General features: G+C 45.7%; 1 protein-coding gene across 7 annotated transcripts in view; it reads right to left on the bottom strand.

The window, feature by feature from the left end:
• Nucleotides 1–14,361, bottom strand: part of tln2b (talin 2b) — a 293,811-nt gene that overhangs the window by 66,733 nt on the left and 212,717 nt on the right. For all 7 annotated transcript variants that reach the window (XM_068015241.1, XM_068015242.1, XM_068015244.1 and 4 more), the window contains 4 exons: nucleotides 4,571–4,710; nucleotides 3,944–4,037; nucleotides 2,059–2,148; nucleotides 1,832–1,954 (listed from right to left, as the gene is read on the bottom strand). In XM_068015241.1, the coding sequence (XP_067871342.1) occupies nucleotides 1,832–1,954; nucleotides 2,059–2,148; nucleotides 3,944–4,037; nucleotides 4,571–4,710 (447 nt within the window). The remainder of the gene's footprint in view (nucleotides 1–1,831; nucleotides 1,955–2,058; nucleotides 2,149–3,943; nucleotides 4,038–4,570; nucleotides 4,711–14,361) is intronic.

Below are 14,361 nucleotides of genomic sequence, written 5' to 3'. Positions count from 1 at the left end.
TAACTTGTGAAGAAGACATAAGGGGGCTACAAAGGGATATAGATAGGTTAAGTGAGTGGGCAACGACCTGGCAATGTAATATAATTGTCCACTTTGGCAGGAAGAATAAAAAAGCAGCATTTTATCTAAATGGTGAGTGATTGCACAGCTTTGAAGTGCAGAGGGATCTGGAGGTCATAGTGCATGAATTGCAAAAGGTAAGTATGCAGGTACATCACAGAATTAGGAAAGCTAATAGAATGTTATCGTTTATCACGAGGGGAATTGAATACAGAAGTAGGGAGGTTATGCTTGAGCTATACAGGGCATTGGTGAAACCACATCTGGAGTACTGTGTACAGTACTGGTCTCCTTATTTGAGGAAGGATGTAAATGCGTTGGAGACAGTACAGAGAAGGTTTACTAGACTAATACCTGGAATGGGCGGGCTGTCTTACGAACAAAGATTGGACAGGCAAAGCTTGCATCCGCTGGAATTTAGAAAAGTAAGAGGCGACTTGATTGAAACATATAAGATCCTGAGGGGTCTTGACAGGGTGGATGTGGAAAGGATCTTTCCCCTTGTGGGAGAATCTAGAACCAGGGGTCACTGTTTAAAAATAAGGAGTCGCCCATTTATGACAGAGATGAGGAGAAATTTTTTTTCTCAGAGGGTCGTGAGTCTTTGGAATTCTCTTCCTTAAAAGGCAGTGGAAGCAGAGTCTTTGAATATTTTTAAGGCAGAGGTAGATAGATTCTTGATAAGCAAGGGGGTGGAAGGTTATGGGGGGGGTAGGTGGTAATGTGGAGTAATCAGTTCAGCCATGAACTTATTGAATGGCGTAGATGGCTCGAAGGGCTGAGTGGCCTGCTCCTGCTCCTAATTCATATGTTCGTATGTATTCCATCATTTTTGTCATAGGTCAGTTATCAAAACCAAGGACAAAGCCTAGCCATGCTGGTGTAGGAATGGGGGTAAATGAAGAGGGCAGCAGGTGTTCTTTCCCCCAGAGAATAGTGGAGCTCGCCGTCTTGTGCGGTGAATGCCAATTGGTCAAATTCCTTCAAGTAAGAGCAGTGAATGTTTGTGACTGAAGCAGAGCTCACCTTGAACAAGAGGTCAGTACTGTATAACATGAGTGAGGGCCAGAGTCATCTGCAGGACTAGTGGGGATGGGGAGGCGGGGATGGGGAGGTTGGGGGGGAAAAAGAGTGGAAATCGAAGAGCAATTTTCCATCCCCCATAATCAGCCTGGGTTTTTATCCAGTTTCTTCCCTCTCCCAGGAGATCACATGATTTTGGGTGGAGTGGAGAGTGTGTGTATAGTGATCCACAAGGCATCGCAGTTTTGCGAAGAACACCAGTGGGTTATCTCCTGTCCGTCGTTGCTTGTATCATTACAAAGTGATCAGAGACCACTTGTTTGGCCTGCCGCGTGTATATTGGTGGGCCAGAGTTACTGGAATACAACAAATGGCTCGATGCATAGATGTAGCTTTAATGGAACAGATCAAGCAATGTTTGGCAGGTCCAATATTTCGAAAGCTTTCTGAAGCCACAAAGTGGATTTTTTTTTTGTGGAAAGAGAGGTTTAAAAAAAAAAAAGAGTCCTGTAAACACTAAACTTTACTGAACCATAATGAATTTTCCATCACAAGATAATTACTGACGAGGAAGGCCAGTCTGCCCATCTTGGTGCAGGTTGCTGCTCAAGTCCCACCCAATGCAACATTCGATTGCTTCGGGAACAATTCCATGGTTTGGTTTCGCTGAAAGCTCCTCTTACGAAAGCGGGACTAAAGGCCTCCTGATCGCAGGGCTGCGAGGGTGGAATGGGAAATTGTTGCTCACCTGAGCTGCCGCCTCCGTCAGGCCACACAGTGCCTTGGAGGCAACGCCGACAGAATCTCCGAATGCTGGAAGATCACCCGTCTTGGCTTTCTGAGAGATCCCAGTCATGGCCTCTCCAAGGACCTGAAGCAGTGACAAGCAGGCAAAGGGAAAAGTGCTGTTAGAGATGTCTCAGGAAGTCACAAACCGAACTCTCCCAAATTCCTCCAAAAGGAACTTTAATCTACCTTGGAATTCTCCATCACACTTTCAATGCAATCAAAGTAGGATAGGTCACTCACGGGGTCATTGGGGTTATCAAGCATGCCCTTGACAGTCTGTAAACAAAACTGCAAGTTAGTGAAATGTAATCATGGTTTGTCAAGCAATGCCAGAACTAATTAACTAACTGACTCAGAGAACTACTCGGCAACGAGCTTGCAGCTGCAGATACACCTTTGGTTAATTCATCTCAGCTTCCTTTTCATATGCCTGGAAAATGAATGCCTTCACTGACTCCCAAGAGTAAAACAATCTAACATAGAACTGGAGAAATGGACAGAATCAAACACACTTCCTACAGTCTGTCTGTACTGCAGGGTGGGAGGGAATTCAGAGAGTCTGGGGTAACTGAACGATACAGGACAGAACGAGGCCATTCGTCCCATCGTGCCTGTACCTGCTCTTGGGAAGAACCATCCAAATGTCCTACTCGCCTGCTCTTACCCCGCAGCACTGCAATTTCCTTCTGAAAGTTACTATTGAATCTGCTTCCACTGCCTTTTCAGGCAGCGCATTCCAGATCACAACAACTCTCTGTGTAAAAAATAAAATCTCCTCATCTCCCCTCTGGTTCTTTTGCCAATTATCTTAAATCTGTGTCCTCTTGGTCGCAACTCTCCGGCTGCTGACATCAGTTTCTCCTTATTTACTGCATTGAAACTCGTCACGATATTGCATACCTCGATTAAATCTCCCCTTAACCTTCGCTGCCCTAAGGAGAAGACGACCAACTTCTCCAGTAGCTCCAGATAACTGAAATCCCTCAACCCTAGTTCCATGCTGGTAAATCTCCTCTACACCCTAAGGCCTCAGCATCTTTCAACTGCAGTGCCCAGAACTGGTTACAATACTCCAGCTGGGGCCTAACCAGTAATTCATAAAGGTGACAGATAACTTCCTTTCTTTCGTACGTTACGTCTCTCCCTATGTTTTTTTTTTAAACACAGCCTTCTCAGCTTGTCGTGCCACCTTCAAGTATTTGTATCTATCAACCTCCAGGTGTCTCTGTTCCTGCACACCCTTTACAGGGAAAACAAAATCATACATTATTGACTGGAATGACAAATTTTGCGAAGATTTATGTTATAACAAATGTCTTTAACTTTGTGGACACTGTGCATCAACATCCAGTGGTCTTGAAGAGTCAGTGTCCCTTTAATCCCCAAAATGCCATGGTTTGAGGTTTGCAAATGGCTGACGACTATCAATAAACCTTCCATAAAATGCATTTCATTCATTCTCATAACTTGCAATGACCCCCATTGGGCCTAGAGGCTCATGGTGAACTAGCAGTCTGGTTTACACTGCTCAGTTTCATTTTCATTGTCATTGTGCACAGAGGTAAAACAGGCGGATTCACCACAAGCACATCTCGCATTCCCACAAACACCAATATCAATGCTACCCCTAGTGGGCCTGAGAGCCTCCTTCTGTACAATCAAATGTTACAGTCCAATGGGATCTCCAATGTAACCTGCCTCTCCATAGGTCCATTATGGTTCCTATTTAGCCTCCGTGATTTAGACGGTTGTTATGCTGACCATGTAAAATCCATCTCCACCTCTTAAATGCCATACGTGCCTTGGCTCCAGAACCATGGAATCTTCAGCCTCTTTTTGCTGAATTCAAATCTCTTAACTAAACATGGAATTTTGCAATTCTCAGGGCATGTTATTAAGTTTACTCCAGACAGGCGGGTTACTGCTGCCAAGGTAAACTGGCCACCTTGTTTTCATAGCAAAAATGATTGATGGAACAGCTAAGAACCAGCGAGCATATTAACATCCACAATGTAAATGAGCAAGGCTTAAGCAAGAGTACATTTGGTCAGAGTTTGGCTTCATTCTGTACCTCAAGCTCTCGGAGAGCGTTGTCACACTCCTTCTGGCCAGGAGCCTGCTGGGTGCACAGTGTAATCAACTGATTGATACTCTCTGTAACAGCCCTGTAAAACATTGGATACACCGACTGTTAAATTAGCACTTCAACACCTCTTCAACTGGGTCGGGTTCATTGACTTATATGCTCCCATTAATCTGAAGATTTGAAGAAGGATTTTCACCTTTCGTGACCTCAGGACATCCCAAAGCTCTTGACTACCAATGAAGTGTAATCACTGTTGCAATACAGGACAAGTGGTGGCCAATTTGCGCACAGCAAGCTCCCACAAACAGCATGTGGTGTTAGTTGATGGATAAATATTGGCCAGGACACTGGGGAGAGCTCCCCTGCTCTTCTTCAAATAGTGCCAGGGGATCTTTTATCTGGATCTGTGAGGGGTCTCAGTTTAAACATCTCCTCTGACAGCGCAGCACTCCCTCAGTAATGCACTGGAGTGTCAGCCTGGATTTTGTGCTCAAGTCTTTGGAGTGGGACTGACTCAGAGGCAAGACTGCTGCAAACTGAGCCACCACACAAACACTTGCCAATGCGGAGCTCCAGCATGGGCTAAGCACAATGAATGTAAGCAGTCCTTACCGGGCAGCAGCTGCCAGGAGATTCTTGGCATTGGGTGCTGCTGGATCAACAGATAGTGACTTGGCAGCGAGCAGCAGTTTGCTGGAAGCCATGGAGATATTCTTCAAGTTACCAACGACCTGGATCTGACCCTCTTTTGTCTGTATGAAAACAAGCAAAACATTTAATGGTTTACACTGTTGTTCTGAACAGGCTGGCTGTCTCTCACAATAGTCGACTATTAGTGTTCCATTCTCATTCTGTACTAGGCAGCATCAGACTAGTCAGTCTACAACAGCAGCCTTTGAATTACAGGATCATACAGCCATTCGGTCTATCGCGACCGTGCTGGCTGGTTCAAAGACCTATCCAATAAATCCCACTCTCCGCTCTTTCCTGAGAGAAATATTTTTTCTTTTTAAGGAGCAATCCAATTCCCCTTTGAAAGTTACTATTGAATCTGCTTCCAGCACCTTTTCAGCCAGGGCATTCCAGATCCCAACAACTCACTGTGTAAAAAAAAAAATGGTCATTGCCACCGCCAACTTTTTGCCAATATTTTAAATCTGTTTCCTTTGGTTACCAATAGAGTAGATAAAGAGAAACAATCAAACCCCTTCATAACTTTAAACACCTGTATTCAATCTCCCCTTAGCCTTCTCTGCTCCAGGGAGGGCAAGCCCAGCTTCTCCAGTCTCTGCACATAACTGAAGTCCCTCATCCCTGGGGCCATTCTGGTAAATCTCCTCTACCCCGGGCCCAAGGCCTTGACATCATTCCTAAAGTGTGGTGCCCAGAATTTAGGGTTTCAGTAGCAGGGTAGTTCTATTACTGGACCAGTAATCCAGAGGCCTGGTCTAATGACCCAGGGCCATGAGTTCAAATCCCACCACAACAGATGGGGAATTTAAAATTCAATTTGTTCAAATAAATCTGGAATAAAGTTGTAGTCTCAGTAATGATGACCATGATTGTCCTAAAAACCCACCTGGCTCACTAAAGTCCTTCAGAGAAGGAAATCTGCCATCCTTACCCGGTTAGGCCTACACATGACTCCAGACCCACAGCAATGTAGCTGACTCTTAACTGCCCTCTGAATTGGCCTAGCAAACCACTCAGCTGTATTCAAGAAAGCCACCACCTTCTCAAGGGCAATTAGGGACGGGTAATAAATATTGGCCTCGCCAGCGATGCCCACAACCCATGAATTAATATTTTTTAAAAATTAGACAATAATCCAGCCGAATTCAAATGGGAAAGAAAATGCTCCACTGGCAACCAGTGAGCAATTAAAAAAAAAACAACTAGACAGCTCAAGAAACCAAACACAACTCCGCTTCCACCCTCTGCTGACTTGATTGCATCCACGGGAACAGTGCGTCTCAGTGTTAAAGAGGAGCAAGTGTTGGGCCTGGAGACCAACAGTGATGCCAACAGACCCAGGAGACGAGGAAGGCATCGCTTTCCGAGTGCTTGTATCAATGGTCTCCCAATGGCTAACGTCACGGTCTGATTCTCACCTCATCAGACCAGGAGGGTGCCAGTGTTTATCAGTCAGCAGCTGATCTCACCAAGGAGACACAAGCAAGTTTCGCGATCAGTGGGTCGGTGGGGCGCTGGGAGGGGGGCAGGTACACAGAAGGGAACAATCCCAATCGCAGCCAGGATTCCTGCTCATGGTAAACACCCAGTGAACCGTGCTGGAAATGTGCAGGCGAGGGCAGGATCAAAGAGGATAAGATGAAAAAAACATCCATTTATAGGGCATCCTACAAGGTTCGCAGGACAAAGTACTTCACATCCAATGAATTACTTTGACAGCGTAGTCACTGTTATGTAAGTAAATGTGGCAGCCAATGTTATGGAATGCTGCAAGACCAGAACAGGCCATTTAGCCCATCCAGTCCTCAGCAGTGCAATCCCACTCTCCCGCTTACTCACCACATCCTTTAAGATTCTTATTTGAGAACCTAATTGCTTCGTAAAAAAGAATTTATGGACACTGTTTCATGTAGAAAATCAAAGAGATTACTTTTTTTTTGGAGTGATGTTGGTTGAGCGAATACTCATGGCCTGAACAGTGGAAGAGCCCCCTTGCTCCTCTCCCAATGGTGCTGTGAGCAATTTTTTTAGACCCATCTGAGAGGGTCTCAGTTTCATGTCTCACCCTTGATAGTGCACCTCAGTACTACACTGGAGTGTCAGCCCAGGTTATCTGCTCAAGTCTCTGGACTCAGAGGTGAGTGGTAGCCCAATGATCCCAGCTGATGCTCACTGTCGCATACTAAGGACGCTCCCTTGTATGAGGTACAAGGGGCTGTAACCACCTCGGGAGAAATAAGGCTAATGTTGTTAATGGGGCAATTAATGGCTACTGCCATTAAAGGAGCAATCTCTTTATGAGGTGGAGTTTGTTAAACTATTTGCAACACAATAAGCAAAATGTATAAAAATGTATCAAATCACTGACCAACAGCTTCCTCTCAGAGATGTGCGAGAAAGAGATGGGCGGCGCAGTGGTTAGCACCGCAGCCTCACAGCTCCAGGGACCCGGGTTCAGTTCTGGGTACTGCCTGTGCGGAGTTTGCAAGTTCTCCCTGTGACCGCGTGGGTTTTCGCCGGGTGCTCCGGTTTCCTCCCACAGCCAAAGACTTGCAGGTTGATAGGTAAATTGGCCATTATAAATTGCCCCTTGTATAGGTAGGTGGCAGGGGAATATAGGGAAGGTGGGGATGTGGTAGGGAATATGGGATTAGTGTAGGATTAGTATAAATGGGTGGTTGATGGTCGGCACAGACTCGGTGGGCCGAAGGGCCTGTTTCAGTGCTGTATCTCTAAATAAATAAATAAAGACTTTGCACATCACTGTCAAAATGGCAATGCCCCTTTAAATGTGCTTCAGCCCAAAGTAACTGCTAAATCCCATGTCTGTGCCAAGCAGTGGAACAATCTTTCCAAAGAATTCAAACAAAGTTACACTAAACAAGGTGCAGAAAGCTGGCAGTAAGGATCAGAGTGGGCGTGCTCCTGCTTTCCAATCCAGAATGCAAACCCTGGAAATAACTAACAGTGCTGTAACAAGGCAGTAATTAAATGCAGGATTCAGAGTCGCACTGACTCAATTACGTCAGTGATAGTTCATGCAATTTGGACCTTTAAAATCTGTTCAGCATTTGCCACAAGACAAACACTGATCGAAAAAGGGCTTTTGTTTTGTGTTTTTATTCAGTTTCTGAAGAGGAAGAAAGAAAGAGGGAATGAAAGACAGTGTTCATTTATAGAACACCTTTCACATCCTCGGAGGTCTCACTGCACTTGACATCCAATGAAGTACTTTTGAAGTGTAGTCTTTTTGTTACAATGCAGGAAGTGTGGCAGCCAATTTGCGGACTTGGTGATTTTGGTTGACGGATAAATACTGGCCAGGACACCGGGGATATCTCCCCTGCTCTTCTTCAAAATAGTGTCATGGGATCTTTTACATCCACCTGAGAGGGCAGAGGTGGCCTCGATTTAATGTCTTATCTGAAAGACGGCACGTCTGACAGTGCAGCACTCCCTCAGTACTGCACTTGAGCGTCAGCCTGGATTATGTAATCAATTCTCTGTAATGAGACTTGATCTGACTATCTTCGGATTCAGAGGTGAACTTGCTACCTTTGGCTTACAGCTGACATTCTCAAAAGAATAAAGTTACACTTGTGCCTTTAAACTCTCCCAAATTGCACACCCCCCACTCCCGAGAGCACGTGACACTTATAATTAGTTAAGCTCACTTTTTGGCAGCTAAGTGCGTGCTGCCTCTGGGCTGAGAACACACAGACCCTGAACGTGGGTGCAGACCCTTCCACCATCACCGACACCAGACTCCCCAAGGCCAACACTGAGCATCAACAGCAGACAGACTGTCTCCTTGCACTCACCCCCTCAGGAAGGCCTTGGAGGGGTGCAGTGCAGATTCACCAGATACTGGGGCTAAAAGGGTTAAGTTATGTGCACAAGTTACATAGACGAGGCTTGTATTCCCTCGAGTAAGGAAGATTAAGGGGTGAATGAATTGAGGTGTTAAGATCATTAAAGGATTTGATCGGGTAGATAGAGAGAAACTATTTTCTACGTTGGGGGAGTCCAGAACAAGGGGACATAACCTTAAAAATTAGAGCTCGGCTGCTCAGGGGTGATGTCAGGAAGCATGACTTCACACAAAAAGAGAGAGGACTCGGGAACTCTCTCCCTCAAAAATGCTGTTGAGGCTGTTGGGGGGCGGGGGGGGGGGGGGGGTGGGAGGTGGTGGGTGCGGTGCGTCAAGTGAAAATTTAAAAAATGAGATTGCTTCTTTTGGTTTAGTGAGGCTATGAAAGGTTACAGGACCAAGGCGGGTAAATGGAGTTAAGATACAGCTCAGTCATAATCTGACTCAATAGGGGAACAGTCTGGAGGAGCTGAAGGGCCTCCTGCTATTTCTAGGTTCCTAACCCTGAGATTTTTGGTGACAGTTGCTGGAAGGGATTATCCCGAGATTGAATTCGGCATCCAGTGTGGTTTGCGGAAAGGAAAGCACCTTCTGCTGAAGGTCCACTGCCCTGGGGGCTCAGTGCAAACGCACAGGTCTTCCACTGCCAACTGGACTGGCTGCTATAAAAACAAGGCCAGACTTAGCATGCACTGACCCGTGACACTGTGGCTGTACAATTCTGCTATTCGGACCTCCAGATTGAAGTTGCTGGCACTGTGTATTTGCTCTGTGGGTTATTGCATTAACCGTGCGTGTACAGGATCCAAGAATCTATGGCGTTAAAAGAATAGAACGGCCTTTAGAGTGAATGGTGCAACTTACAAATCAGGAGTTGGAGTGCCATCAGAAATGCTGCTTAAACCCACCCACAAAACAATGCTGTTCCCTAGCAAGCTGGAGACTGGGGTTCTGGCCTTTGAATACTGGGTTGATACCAAATGCAGCAGCACTCATCTTCATCTGCTTCATCAATGATCTTCCCTCCATCATAAAGGTCAGAAGTGGGCATATTCGCTGATGATTGCACAATGTTCAGCAGCATTTGCAACTCCTCAGGTACTGAAACAGCCCGTGTTCATATGCGGCAAGACGTAAACATCATCCAGGCTTGGGCTGATAAGTGGCAACTAACATTCGCACCACACAAGTGCCAGGCAATGACCATCTCAAACAAAAGAGAATCGAACCATCTCCCCATGACATTTAATGGCATTATCATCACTGAATCCCCCCACTGTCAACATCCTGGGGAATACCATTGACTAGAAACTGAACTGCACCAGCCACATAAATACTGTGGCTACAAGAGCAGGTCAGAGGCTGAGAATTCTGCAGCGAGTAACTCACTCATTGTCTCCCCAATGCCTGTCTACAAGACACAAGTCAGGAGTGGGATGGAATACTCCCCACTTGCCTGGATGGGTGCAGCTCCAACAACACTCAAGACGCTTGACACCATTCAGGGCAAAGCAGCTGCTTGACTGGCATTCAATCTTCAACATGCATTCCCTCCACCAACGACACACAGTGGCAGCAGTGTGTACCATCTACAAGATGCACTGCAGCAACTCACCAAGAATCCTTCGACAGCACCTTCCAAACCTGCGACCTCTACCAGCTAGAAGGACAAGGGCAGGAAATGCATGGGAACACCACCACCTGCAAGTTTCCCTCCATGTCACACACCATCCTGAATTGGAACTATATCGCCGTTCCTTCACTGTCGCTGGGTCAAAATCCTGGAACTCCCTTCCGAACAGCACTGTGGTTGTTCCTACCTCACATGGACTGCAGCGGTTCAAGAAGACAGCTCACCACCACCTTCTCAAGGGCAATTAGGGATGGACAGCAAATGCTGGCCGAGCCAGCGATGCCCACATCCCATGAAAGAATAAATAAACCCTGACACGTCCATCCCCAATAGAATCTAGCTACTACTCCCAGTAGAGTTGAGAGTGGGGCCAATGATCTGCCCACATAACAGGGAATATCATTACAGAAACAGCCCAGATCTGCTGGATGTGAAGCACTCGAAGAAACCAGCTGCTTTGGGTTTTGCCTGGCACAGAATAGAAAAAAAAAGAGGGAGTGCAAAGTTCTGTCACTTGCAGAGTCAAGCCAACCCTTATAAATAAAAAAAAAGGCCTCCCATTTCAGACCCTCAGTGCGAAATAAAGCACCACCAATGGCTGGGGAGTGGGACTAATCAGACAGTGGTCTAGAAGAGTTTGCAAGTTCTCCCTGTGTCTGCGTGGGTTTTCGCCAGGTGCTCCGGTTTCCTCCCACATGCCAAAGACTTGCAGGTTGTTAGGTAAATTGGCCATTGTAAATTGCCCCTAGTGTAAGTAGGTGGTAGGAGAATGGTGGGGATGTGGTAGAGAATATGGGGTTAATGTAGGATTAGTAGAAATGGGTGGTTGTTGGTCGGCACAGACTCGGTGGGCCGAAGGGCCTGTTTCAGTGCTGTATCTCTAAAAAAAAGAGTTGGCACAGGCACAGTTGGGTCTGAATGATCTCCTTCTGTGTTGAGAGCACAAAGAGAGCAGGAGGTGGACATGGCAGCAAACATGGCATTGGCTGCATACAGCTGAAAGCTGCCGACCAGATTACACTGCCCTCTAGCCCAGACGCCCAAACTGGCTGAACTGGACGAGGGGCTGGAATGGAGAGTCTCTGCACACATCTGGCACTAGTTCAATGGAAGCTCAAGATGCAGAATCAGCCAGTGGGGAGTGGCTGACGTACATCCCTTTGCCCACAAATCATAGGCCAGATGGGTGGGGAATGGGGCAACAGAAGGACTCGTTTTCAAAATGAACCCCAAACATTGGAATCTTTACCTCCATTTCAAGAGGAGCAGAGTTGGTTAGCATGTGATCCTTGTGACTCTGTCCCAGGCTTCAACTCTAGTCACAGTCAGGATCCTACATCTAACCAGGATGAGCACATTTCCATGGACAGGGCATCACAGCATTAAACTGTGTACAATTCTACACAAACTGGTCTCTGACACAGTGACCTTGGAATGGGAAATGGAGAGCATTTCATTGCCTCATTGGGAGATGGTCTGTGTTGCGTGGTTGGATTTGTATTACTGGCATTGTAGGGGGTTTGGTAAAGGATTACTAACAACATTATTATTTACAGTTACTATATACACTCTCAGCAAGCCAACTAAACTAGCGTCCTTTGTGCTGTTATACCATCTTCTCAAGCCTATCTCATGTGACTGTTCTCTGAACAGTTATTTGTGGGTTGGGGGGGGGGGGGGGGGGGGGTCTCTCTCCGAGTTCGGTATTAACTCTTTACACCTCCCTCCAAGTCTGTATCCAATATTTTTTCAAACATATATACATTTATGATTTCTCTACTACTCTCTACCCCCCGCAAGTCTCTGACTTTACAGATTCAGTCTCATCAGAGGTTTGATAACTCTCCCTGATCTGGTTGTATTCTGTCTGGGATGATCAGTAGTCTTCGGAGGAAGTCTGGGTTGCTGACTTGGTTTTTCGTTTCTACGGGTTGTAGCATTTCATTCGGTTTGGGTTTGTTCATCTTCATCTTGCAGATGGATTATTGGCTGCTGCTTTTGTGGAACAGGAATGATAGTCCTTGATTCTTTCGTATGTTCCCTTCATTCGTTCGTATAACATATGATCACTGATAGTCTTCATGTTTATGGATTACTGTACTTTCTCGTTCCAGGTCACGTATCCAAACTTCTTGAAGATTGTTTAATTTGGGTAAGCTTCTCGCTTGAAATCTCCTGTTGTAATTCCGGTTTGTTTCCTTCTGTAGGAGTTTTCTCTTTCTTGTAGTCTTGAGTCCTCAATCCTAACATTCATTTTTGAGGCAATATTGGAAGCTGTATTCTTAACTTCCTTCCCGTTAGTAATTCTGCTGGTGATAATCCGCACAGCAGTGGCGTTGGACAATAAACTAGGAATGCGATAGGAAGATCTTCATTTTTGTTGAGTTAAGATTTTATGGTTCTCACACCTCGTTCTGCCTCACCATTGGACTGTAGATACCTCAGTAAGCTCTTAAGATGTTGAAAGCCCATCTTCACGGCAAACTGGGTAAAACATTAGTTTGTGAACTGTGGTCCATTTAGTTTAGTTTAGAGATACAGCACTGAAACAGGCCCTTCGGCCCACCGAGTCTGTGCCGACCATCAACCACCCATTTATACTAATCCTATATTCCTACAACATCCCCACCTGTCCCTATATTTTCCCTACCGCCTACCTATACTAGGGGCAATTTATAATGGCCAATTTACCTATCAACCTGCAAGTCTTTTGGCTTGTGGGAGGAAACCAGAGCACCCGGAGAAAACCCACGCAGACACAGGGAGAACTTGCAAACTCCACACAGGCAGTACCCAGAATTGAACCCGGGTCGCTGGAGCTGTGAGGCTGCGGTGCTAACCACTGCGCCGTTGTCTAATAATATTTCATCCAGAATCCAATGTCGTCGCGAAGGTCCATAAGGATTCTGATAACTGCTTCGGTGGTCGTAGGATTTCTATCCACCTGGAAAAATAGTCAATGATGATGATATATGACTTCCCACCAAACATGAATAAATCTATGCCTAGCCTTTGCCAAGGTCTAGTTGGAAATTGGGCAGTCAACAGCGGTTCGTGCTGTTCTGGCCTCTGGATCACACATGTCTGACAATTGTTGATCATGGTCTTGATATCCTTAGATATCCCAGGCTACCATACTGAAGACTGTATCCATGCTCTGCACTTGGTTCTACCCAAATGGCCTTGGTGTAATCGATCTAAGATATCAGATCTCATTGAAGTAGGAGTAACAATACTGTTGTTGTAGAGTAATAAGTCAGCAATTATGGTAAAGTATTTCCTATACTTATGGAATGTCTTCATTGTTCTTGCTCTTGGACTTTCTTGTGGCCACCCATCTGTACAATATTGTCTAACGCGAGTGCACTCTTCGTCATTCTTCTGTGCTTGTCACATTTCTCGCAACCTGTGTGCTTTCTGGCCAAATTTGTGCGGTCATTGCAAGAATGACTCGATGTCACTTCCGAAATTCACATCTTCCTGTGATGGATGATCTACGGTCACCCACAATAACGCATCGGTGATGACCGGAACTTCCCTTGGATGTATACAGTTTCATATGTGCACCTCATTAATCTGAGATGACACTTTGTATATACAGAGGCATTTTTGCTATTTTGTTTTTGTCTAATAATGAAACCAATGAGCTGGTGGTCTGTCTCGATCACCGCACACATTTCAATGATGTAGTCTGAAAATTTTTCACATGCCCATGTGACAGCTAGAGTTTCTTTTTCGATAACTGCATAGATGTCGCTATATCTGACAGTGCTCTTGAAGTACTGAACCATCAGGTTGCTCCTGAAAAAGAACTGCGCCCAAGCCATCTGAAGAAGCGGCTGCTGCTATTGTAGTAGACAGTGTAGGATTGTAGTGCGCCAACAAGTCCAGAGAAATTAGCATCTCTTTAATTTTCTGGAATGCTTGTGCCCAGTGGGCATCCCAACACCACATTTGCTGTTTTCTGAGAAATTGTCTCAGTGGATCAGTTATTTGTGCTAAGTGAGGTAAAAACTTTGCTAGCTGATTTACCATTCCGAGAAATCTCTGGAGTTGCTGAACGGTTGCCAAAGCATACAAGGCTACGGGCCAAGTGCTGGAAAATGGGATTAGAATAGATAAGTGCTTGATGGCCGGCACAGACACGATGGGCCGAAAGGTCTGTTTCTGTGCTGTATAAACTCTATGACTAAGTTGTAGGGATTG

This window comes from Heterodontus francisci, chromosome 35 (assembly GCF_036365525.1).
Source record: "Heterodontus francisci isolate sHetFra1 chromosome 35, sHetFra1.hap1, whole genome shotgun sequence".
NCBI lineage: Eukaryota > Metazoa > Chordata > Chondrichthyes > Heterodontiformes > Heterodontidae > Heterodontus > Heterodontus francisci.
The sequence above is the reverse complement of the archived record's forward strand: the minus strand, read 5'-3'. Positions and strand labels throughout refer to the sequence as shown.